The sequence below is a fragment of the Nesoenas mayeri genome (assembly GCF_963082525.1).
Source record: "Nesoenas mayeri genome assembly, chromosome: 26".
NCBI lineage: Eukaryota > Metazoa > Chordata > Aves > Columbiformes > Columbidae > Nesoenas > Nesoenas mayeri.
Window position 1 is genome coordinate 4965220 of NC_137552.1, and position 10548 is coordinate 4975767.

A 10548-nucleotide genomic window follows, 5' to 3' on the forward strand; every position below is an offset into this window, starting at 1 on the left:
ACCGCTCACCCTGTTGCTCTCTGCCCACAGCCACAGGTTGTGGCTCCTTTGTGAAACAACCAGCTAGTAAAACATTAATTAATGAACTACATGGCCTCCCCGCCTGGCTACTGCCCAAATTGGTGCCCAGGCAAGAAGGCACAGGGAACAACGGGTTTGACACAGTAAAGGTGTTTTTTCTTCTAGTGCTGTGTTGTTTATTTCAGGGCTTTGTTCACCAGCAGCTGGAACAATGCAGATAAAATACTATATAAAATCCCTGGAACTACACCTGAAATGATGAGGCTCATTATCGAGTACGCCTACACCAGGGTCGTACCCATCACGGTCGACAACGTGGAGAGTTTGTTAACTGCAGCAGATCAGTTCAACATCATGGGCATCATCAGACTGTGCTGCGAGTTCTTAAAATCCCAGCTATGCCTGGAAAACTGCATCGGCATCTGTAGACTCACAGATTATTACCACTGTCCCGACCTGCGAGAAGCAGCCTATGTATTCATCCTCCACCACTTCGAGGACATCTACAAGGTGTCCACCGAGTTCCTAGACCTTTCTGCCGACGAACTGAAGCACATCATCGAGAAGGACGAGCTCAACGTGAAACAAGAAGACGCCGTGTTCGAGGCCATTCTGAAGTGGATCGGTCATGAGCCGGAGAAGAGGAGGAAGCACATTGCAGACCTGCTGAGCAGGGTTAGCGCCGGCACCACCTGGGCGCGGGTGGAGGCCTGGACAGCGCAGCCTCCTAACGCTGCTTGCAAATGAGTTTTCAGAGCGTTAGGTTATTGCAAAGATCCCGCGCTGGGGTTGGGGCAGAGCTGTTAAGTGTAGGTTTCCTTATGTTTAGAGCTTAACTGTCCCTCACATCCAGGAAGGGCCCAAGTTCACATGGGACAATGTTATCTCTACATACACAAAGTTTATGAGCGTTTGCCTAGACAAGCTATACTATGCAAATAAAAGCACCGTGCTAGGGCACTGGCAGACTCCCTGCTGCAAAATCAAATGATTTACACCCTTCTGGATCAGTTAAAACTACACATTTCATTCCCTGGTCCTCTAATAAGCATTAGACAACACTAACCTGAAAGCAAAGCCATCTAGCATTGGAGCAGCCCACAAAGGACACCAAGGTGTAAACCATCTGTGTTCATGTTCTAACCTCCTTTTTGCATTTTCCAGGTTCGCCTGGCACTGATGCAAGCAGATTACTTCATGAACAACGTCAAAGGACACGATTACGTGAAGGACAACGAGGAGTGCAAGTTTCTCATCATCAACGCGCTGACAGAAATGTACAACCTCAACATGCACGGCCCATCTTTCACCAATTTCAGCAACCCGCTCACCCGGCCTCGCCTGCCTTACGCCGTCTTGTTCGCCATCGGAGGCTGGAGCGGGGGGAGCCCAACAAATGCCATCGAGACGTACGACACCCGCGCAGACAACTGGGTGAACGTCACGTGCGAGCAAGAAAGCCCCCTCGCCTACCACGGCACGGCATACCTGAAAGGCTTTGTCTACGTTATCGGAGGGTTCGACAGCGTGGATTATTTCAACAGTGTCAAGCGGTTTGACCCGCTGCAGAAAACGTGGCAGCAGGTCGCGCCCATGCACTCGCGGCGCTGCTACGTCAGCGTCACCGTCCTCAACGAATACATCTACGCCATGGGAGGGTTTGACGGGTACATGCGCCTCAACACGGCAGAACGGTACGAGCCGGAGACGAACCAGTGGACACTTATCGCCCCCATGCACGAGCAGAGAAGCGACGCCAGCGCGACCACGCTGCACGAGAAGGTAAACGGACCGTGAGGTTATTTAAAGCAGCTGAAGTATGAATCATTTAAAATAAAGAGGGAGAAAGCTCATGTAAACCTTGTGTATTAAATCCTGGAGCTGCAGATAAAAAGCTCCCGAAGAGGTGGCAACTGAGTGGTGTGGCAGAGATATGATGGGAGGGCCAAAACTCTTCCAGAGCTGCTTCCCACTTGGTGCCGGAGGGACTTTTCCTGGCCACAAGTGGGATACCCACGCAGCTCAGGACATAAACGGCCTAAATCCTGCATCCTGGATAACTCGCTGCACTTTTACCGCTTCAAACCCAGGATGACAGAACCATTCCCATTAAAAACAATAGAACCTGAACAATCCAGCCACACGGCTCATTTTCTCTTCAGTGTGTTCTCCCACCAAAAAAATAACTGCTCTGCTCACACTTTGTTTTCTCTCCTGTAATCAGGTGTATATATGCGGTGGGTTCAACGGCAACGAATGCCTGATCACGGCTGAGGTGTACGATGCCATGAAAAATCAATGGACCTTCATCGCGCCCATGCGAAGCAGAAGAAGCGGAGTAGGTGTGATCGCGTATGGGAACGAAGTGTATGCGGTAAGGGAGAGGCGGCACCTCTGCCTCAGCATCCAGCATGCGAGTACTTAACCTGCATTTCCCACACCTTCAGGCTGGTTATTTGCTTGTTACGTGAGATTTAGGGAGGAAAAGCTGGAGCCGGGATGGTTGAGAACATTAGCACCTGCACACTTTTTGTAATGAAAAATGTACGGGCTGTTTTAAGCAGCTGCTGCAAAGGAAGTGTTTCCTGCTGCTGCTGCTAAGAGCATGAGCAGCACACAACATTTGCTTGGTCCTGTTTATCTTATCCATGCATTGCATTTAAACTCTGTATAAGTGTAAAATCTGGCAGTTGCACAAAACTTCTGGAAGCTCCAGAAAGAACAGGGGAGCAGCCCGCAATCAGCCAGCATCATGTTTTGAGCTCATGTGCCCTCAGCAACGCCCAAACTGAAGTCAGTGAGGCACCATCTCACTTGTGCATAAAATAATTCAACCAAATTAGCGGGTGAGGAAAGGCCGATCTCAACCCTGCACCTCTGGCATTCGCAGGTGGGAGGATTTGACGGAGTCAACCGGCTCAGGACCGTGGAAGCTTACAATCCTGTGGCCAACACGTGGCGCGTGGTCCCCAACATGTTCAATCCCCGCAGCAACTTTGGCATCGAGGTGGTGGACGATCTCCTGTTTGTGGTTGGCGGCTTTAACGGTTTTACCACTACTTTCAACGTGGAGTGTTACGATGAAAACAGTAACGAGTGGTACGACGTTCACGACATGGCCATTTACCGCAGCGCCCTGAGCTGCTGCGTCGTGCCGGGTCTGTCGAACGTCGGGGATTATGTTGCCAGACGAGACACTTACGTGGACGAAGCTTCAAAGGAAGTGAAGTTCATTTCTTCAACAAGTAGCCTGCCCGCATAAACAGCTCCACTTAGCTAATAAAGTCTTCCAAGCAGCAAGTATATGTATTCACTTATTCTAAAATAAAAACAACTTATACGGGCCAAAAGAATAATGAGTATTTAAAACTTACATTTTGTGGTGCCACAGACTGAATCGGCCACAGCCTCCAGAGCGACTTCAAAAAGAAAGGGTACAACAGAATGCTAGAGAAATAAAAGGTTTATTTTATTTAATTCACTTATTACAATAAACTTTAGTACAGTGTATTTAAGATAAAGAACATTACAGTAGGATTTGTTCCAAACAGCCTATACACACATACTACTTTACCTTACTGGAAGTAAGTACAGGATGCTGCTTCCCCAAGCAAGCTGCTGAAGTGACATTAATAGCGCCAGGAGACCAGAGCTGCCGTGATCCACAGCGACTCGCACCTACAGGGAGCATCTGGCTATTAATGGTCTTCAAACATCTCCTTAGTTCCACACTTTACATTCATATTAGTAACAGGATTAGATCCTCAGGAGCTCTTGTTTTATCAGCCTTTCCCTCAGGACTGTCCAACTAGAGATATGATTTATACTCTCATGGAACGTGGACATAGCTGAAAGGAAATCTAAGCCATAAACCACTTATTTTAAGCTTGCTTTTTTGAAAGCCCATTGAATGTTACAACACACTATTACAAGGCTGTGTTAAAAATAACCTCAAGAGTTGAAACTCTCTGTGACTCAAGTTTGTCAGTAGCAATAAGACTATTTGGTGACAAACAAGTTGAGCCAATAGCTCCGATTTTAACATTTACTGTAATGGAGAAAAATGATACTGAAACAGCACAGCGGAATGCTTGGCATAGTTATTCCCAACGCATGCTAAAAAGCTGGCATGTTTTCTTCATTTCTGGAGTGGTATCCTACTATGTGCAAGAGAGTTATTAAAAATACATACAAACCCAGCATACTAACAGAGTATTCACGTAGTTATAAAATATTATGTACACATATGGCACCTAGAAATTACTACGATGACTGCTGAGTGCTTGGGAGGATGTGTCCTACTCCACTGATATTTTGAGCAGAGAGACAGGACATGGAACATGCATTTTGTGGCACGTATTCAGTACAGGTAGAGAGGTATGATTGTCATACGGAGGAGGAAAAACTCCACCTGATGTTCTTTTACATTAGGAAGGCCAGAAGTCAGCCTCCTAATACTGAATACACACCAGGATTTACTGACGTTTAACTCGCCACTCTAACCTCATGGAAAGAATTCCCAGTCTTTCCTTTATAGGGCCGTTTTATGAACACCCAGCAAGCCACGGCAGCCAAGGGCCACGAGGAATTTGTGATGCGATTCACAGGTTAGTGGGCTAAACTTACAGCCAGAGTCAATAACGCAATTGTTCCAAACACCTACATGTGGTACAACAGAGAGTTAAGACTTGTCAGTTAAAAACCATGTGCAATGCAGTTGGTCCACTTGAAGTCAAGGCTAAAAAACCAAACCCCAGCTACTTAAAAATTCCACAGAATCGGCATAGCAAAAGTTAGAGCAAGTTCACAGTGCCCATCACTCACCATGCAAACAGAACATACGGAGATACAGTGCATCACATATAGTCAGCGCTGGCATTCACGAGACAAGCTGGCCAGACACTCAGCTGTTTTGACATTGTCTTCGAGTGGAATGTTTTCAGTAAACTATGTGCAATATTGACTTTGCTTAGACAGACTGCGAGAAGCTTGTTCTTGCATCTAACTTTGTTGCATGCTGCCACACATTAAACTGTTTAGCTCATATTCCAGCTGAAATAATAAATCTTGTATTTCTCCCTACGAATTGTCCGTATTTGTTGACAGACAAAAGGGCTTTGGCAGAGTTGTGGTGTCACACACCATCCTTCAGCTGCCTGTCAGCGGGACGGGGTACGTACACCCTTTGCAGTTGCTTCAGTGCAAAGTCTGGTAAAATATCTTAAAATCAGCTCCCAGAAATGTAAGTTAAATCCATGGGTTTAGTACAAAAGCTGGGAGACATTTTCAGCACTCGTATTGACAAACTGCGCTGCAGGGGCAGTGATTCTTAAACTACTCCGGCCAAAACTGTGAGAGTTCACGGCCGAGCTCCGCTGATTAACCCCTTGCTTACAGGCCTGCGTGAGCTCATTTGTAACAGTCACTTCTGAACATCAGCCTTAAACCTGAACAAGCTTAACCTACTTCCTCGCTTGTATCGTACAGGTTAATCTGCCCATTCAACAGGCAAATGAAACACAACACAGTTACCATAGATGAGTAAACTGGGACTAAACTGTTACCATATTTTTTTTAAACAAGGATTATTCTATTACAAAAAGACAAGTTATTGATATCAAAAGTGGCAAGTGAACTGCAAAGTGGAGCATTAAGGGACGTACATGTAAGAGAAACCTTTACACGCTACGTGGTTGAAAGACTTACCCAGTGTTTCAGATATGATCTAGGGTGCCTGCTGAATTGGAAAATGAGAAGTAGCAGCTCAGAAAGCTAAACAATTAAAAAACAAAACAAAACACCAAACTGTTTAGAAGTTCTTTTGCAAGGAAGTTGTCCATATCAAAACCATCAGCAAATCATCATACGAGCCCGAGACAGTAAACAGATTCTCCAATGTTTGTCTACACGATTTTTGGAACACCCTGGTTACTCCCCTATGATCCTGAGTTAGGCTGCACGTGAAAACCTGGAACATTCAAATGAAGGGAAGGATGGGGAAGAAAAGGAGGTAGGAAGGATCCGCTAGTAACCTAAACCGTCCTGGAGCTCTTCAGGCCAGGGAGGAGGAGTGTTCAGTGGGACAGCGAACTGCGAGGCGCTGAGACTCTAAAGGAAATATTCCACATTCTGTTCCGCAGGAGGAGATATCGAAGTCAGCTTAAATCTCACCGCCACAGCAAGCGGGGAAGTAAATATTTAGAGACTATGAGAGCTCAGCTATCTGGCTTCGAGAGGAACACCAAGTGCCTATTTGTTAAGGAGCGCTGTGGCATAGCTATTGTGAGTCTCTGGGGAAAGAACACTAAAGGCAAAGGATACTGATTGTCAAAGACAGGCTGGGGGTCTTCTCATCACTTTTTCACTAGAATTAAAATGCACGCAACGTTTGAGAAAGGATCTACAAGTAGCTCAGCTTTCAATCCCTTACTGTGAAATAATCTCATTCGTACCAACCCACACCGACAGAAATGAATTGTCAATGTCGGCAGGTGGCTACTTGGTTGGTTTTCAGTCCTTTTAGCGAGCTGATTGTTCACCCAGGTTTCTGGTGAAGCTGTCAAACAAATCCAAAGCATCTGCAGATATGCATGAAAACAAATCCATTGCCCTCGAGTTCTCTGTTTTAGCAAGTGTGATGTTCTACCAGCCAACCGCTTATAAACAAACTCTGCAACCTTTCTAGAACACCCAGGTACAAAACATGTAGTAAACACAGAAACAGCCTGAAGTAATTTTATAAAGAAAGATTGTGCTTTTGTTTTCATACACAGTTGTAACTATTGAACTTGCCTCCAACTCGGGAAAGCTGAGTACACTAACACCAAATATATGTTAAGTTTAGTCACTGAGGAGAGAATCAAAGGAATGTCAATATATAAGTGCAAATAAAAACTGTGCTTTCAAGCACACACAAATGTAACCGCTAAATGATTAAGATAGAGATCTTTGATTTTCAAACTAGAACTGTTGGAGACTGACTCTACAGAAATCCTTGAAAACAAAGATCTGAAGAGATAAATAACAGACTTTATGTTCCTGGAGATATTTCACAGCCCACTACAGGCTACACTTTTACCCTGGGCACCATTTAGTAACATCGTTGGATTCACATTAGCTTCTCAATTCCCATCTACCCTCAATTTCTGAGCTTCTTAGTTTTCAATACACAGAAGATGCTGGTTTTATGCATCTTATAAAGACATATGAAGTCTAACAAAATGGTTTAGCACAGTATTTCCTAGCCTCATCAGGAGGAGTGATATTCCAGAAACTAGCACTCAATCTGCGAGCGCGGCAGTCGCCGTAAGCTCAGGGAGTGTCGGTGTATTTCCTGCATCTGCCTTTCCTGCATTTGCCTTATTCTGTCTTTTTGCCACATTAAATTTTGTGGCATAGGGTATCGCTGTGTCCCCTGCAAGCACCTGAAGGGGATTCTCACGTGGCAGGCTGTTGCTCTACAGCGAGGCTGAGGCATAGGAGGCAAAAGCATCCAGCGCTTTCTCTCCGCGCAGTAGCGATAAGCCTCCTTCCTGTACTGTTTGTCAATATCGTCGCTGTTTTTCCACCCCCCAATGATGAAAACATCATCTTTATAATAGCAAATAGCTGCTCCTTCAATGCTAAGAACCTCTGGGGGTAAGCTCTCCAGGATTTCATCTGAGGCCCTGCCAGAGATCTTTATCTTGGCTTCCTCATTATCTATAGGGTAACTCTTGGGGCAGCACGATGCCGTATGGTAAAAATTTGTGTTAGCAACCGACATCTGAAAAGAGCAATAATTATCAATGAGCGGCAGAGACTCCACATCCTGCCACTGCCTTGTTTCAGCATCATATCTGATAATAACCGCCCTCAATCCGTCTTCGCTATCACTGTCAACTGGGGTACGAGCAGCAACGTAAACGAACCGGTCTTCTACAGAAACAGCTTTGACATCACGAAGGATCTTTGGTGCTGACTCCAGGTTCAGCCATTTGTCTTGTTCGGGATTATAAATGGCCACATCTTTAAAGCCAGGACTGAAATTGCCATGTCCGCCAATACTGTACAAGTTTCCTTTCACTTCAGTAAGGCCAAAAGAATGTTTTCTGGTTATTAGATTTGAGACTTGCTCCCAAATGTTTCTGTTTGGATTGTACCTTTCTACAGTCTTGGCAAATCCTGGTTCCATGGAGCCAGCCACATAAACATAAGATTCCGTCACAGCAACCGCATGCCCGTCAAGGTGATTGTGTATGTGCGGCAAGTTTACCCACCTATCCTCATCGATGAAATACCCTACGCACTCACTCAAGTAATCTCCTCCCTCCGACACGCCACCAATCACCATAATGACATCCATGTTTTGTCCGAAACGCGGCAGCAACGCTACAGGACAAGCGGAATGTTGTAGATTACCAGACTGCAAGTTCTCAGACCGCAAGGCGTGACTCTCCACGGCTTCAGACACTAGTTTAACACAGGCCTCATTGCTTGACACCAGCCTCTCAGATTTGACGTGGCGAGTAAGGTAAGTGGGTTTCATTTGAGACAATCTAAGCAATTTAAAGAGATCTTCAAAGTACCTCTCTCTTTCCTCAGGGTTTTTCTGAACCCACTTCAGAACGGTCTCAAAGAGGATTTCTTCAGAGTCCACTGTGATCTCCGAGTCTGAGAGCCAGTCCCTGATGAGGTGAAAAGGTAAAGTGTAGAACTCCTCATCTTGGATAACTTTGTGGAAGTTCCTCCTGATCATGTCCTGAGCTTTGAGCGCCAGCTGATTCAAGGAATACATGTGGGCTAAGCTGTGAACCGCGACACAGTTGGAGAGGTTGAGTTTCTTCTTCAGAAACTCCCCACAGAACTCTTTCAACCGGGTCAGCAGAAACCTGGGGAGCAAACGAACAGGGGTGACGCTGCGTGCCGGGCCCCGCGGGTCCCATCGCCGGCAGCCCCCCCATAGGAAACAATTGTGTTGCCAACAGGCCCAGGTATATTTTATTAACAATTTTGCAAGACAGGGTATTCTACCAAAAGGTCGGCACACAGAACAGGGCAAAAAGCCCCTGCTTATAACCCTCCAAATCTCGGCCGCAAATTCCCTCCCCTGTTCCCCAGTGGTTGGTACCGCAGGGCTCAGACACACCAGGTGCCTCAGTTCACCTGTTTCATTCATTTAATTCTCACAACCCTCTCTCCTTATTGATTTATTTAAAATATACATTCCTGGCTCTTAGGCTACCCATCCCCCTAGCTTAACTGTTTAAATACAATCATCATTTTGCATTCTGGGATTAGTTCGAAGAGACTTTGTTTTACATTAAGGATCCACAGCCTGATGTCTGTCAGCCTCGCCCCCCCTGCGGGGTTCAGGCGCCAGATCAGTTGTAAAAACCACATTCCTTCGTTAAACGCCCCTCACACCGCGGGCCCCCCTCACCTGTCCGCCATCTCCAGCACCTCATGGACGTTCCCGGGGCTGACGCGGATGGTGCCCGTGTACATGAAGCCGATAACGGCCTCCACCGTGTCGGGGTCGGGGCCGCCCTCCGAGCTCCACTTCTGCAGCTCCACACGGCCCGAGCGCGACTCCGCGAATCCCCCCGAGAGCAGCGGCGTGAAGTACTCGGTGGCGGCGGCCAGCACGGAGCGGTGTGCCCGGTACTCGCGGGCCGGCCCGGGCCGCCCGCCGCCGAACGCCAGGGTGATGTCGCAGTACAGGCCGTGGCGGCGCTGCTCGTTCTGCCGCCACGCCAAGTCAGAGCAATGAGTGGGGCAGCCGAACTCCTCCGCTTCGGCCTCCCCATCCACCCCACCGCCGCGGGAACCTCCTCCCTCCGCGTCCGCCGCCGGCGGGCCGGGACCCGGTTGCTGCTGAGGGGAGGCGGCGGCCGCCGCCATCTTGTCCGACATGGCGGGTTGCGGCGCAACCGCGCCTGCGCGGCGCTGCCCCCTGGCGGCCAAGTGGCGCCGCCGCCGCAGGTAAAATGGCGGCCCGGGCGTCTGTGAGAGGAGTTGGTACAAACGCAGCGCCCGGGGCGTCCCGTCCCCTCAGCGCCGGGTGCCCTGAGGGGAGCAGGGAGGTGAGCGAGTGTCGCACTCACTCCCGGGTGAGCAGAGGGGGTGTTGAAGCCAGAACCGCCGCAGGGGACCGGCCCCCCCGCCTCAGGCGGGACGGGCAGGGGGTTCGTCCTCCCCTCAGCCCCCGGGGTGCTGCTGCCCGGCCAGTGCGAAAAACCCCTCACGAGTGGCCTGTCCCCGCAGGGTGGGAGCCTGACAAGACCCCCTGGGGCTGTAGGTGACAGGGGAGCTGGTTGGTGAGGACACTGGTTTCCTTGAGATTAAGCACAAAAGTAGGTAAAACTATTCAAGTTTCAAGGGAATTTGTTACCTTTGCCAAACTCCATAGATACTGTAGACCAGAAATACACGTATAGTTCTTTTCAGAGCCTTGAGCTATCCTTTTGATCTTTTTTTTTCCTCAACATTGCTCTCAGGCAGGCCTGCAGGGAAGGGACTTTGCATGAGGAATTCACTCACTCCCAA

General features: G+C 48.0%; 2 protein-coding genes across 5 annotated transcripts; one reads left to right on the forward strand and one right to left on the reverse strand.

Annotated features, from left to right (window-relative positions):
- Nucleotides 1–206: 206 nt before the first annotated feature.
- KLHL10 (kelch like family member 10) lies at nt 207–3285 on the forward strand. 2 transcript variants are annotated; one of them, XM_080359834.1, is made up of 4 exons: nt 207–696; nt 1186–1803; nt 2246–2395; nt 2885–3285. In XM_080359834.1, exons 1-4 carry the CDS (start codon nt 277–279, stop codon nt 3281–3283), a joined length of 1587 nt encoding a protein of 528 aa, XP_080215960.1. In that variant the 5' UTR covers nt 207–276; the 3' UTR covers nt 3284–3285. The 2 variants fall into 2 exon arrangements, with proteins under 2 accessions (XP_080215960.1, XP_080215959.1); XM_080359833.1 differs by having other exon boundaries at nt 2912–3285.
- On the reverse strand, nt 3191–9915 carry KLHL11 (kelch like family member 11; the record flags this gene model as incomplete). 3 transcript variants are annotated; one of them, XR_013923336.1, is made up of 5 exons in its annotated part: nt 3191–3271; nt 3396–3468; nt 3596–3699; nt 4846–8891; nt 9443–9915. XR_013923336.1 is itself a non-coding variant. In XM_080359832.1 (2 exons), the coding sequence occupies 2 exons, from the start codon at nt 9913–9915 to the stop codon at nt 7295–7297; spliced, it is 2070 nt and encodes a 689-aa protein (XP_080215958.1). In that variant the 3' UTR covers nt 3478–7294. The 3 variants fall into 3 exon arrangements, 1 of the variants encoding a protein (XP_080215958.1); XR_013923337.1 differs by having other exon boundaries at nt 3596–8891; XM_080359832.1 differs by lacking the exons at nt 3191–3271; nt 3396–3468 and having other exon boundaries at nt 3478–8891.
- Nucleotides 9916–10548: the final 633 nt, after the last annotated feature.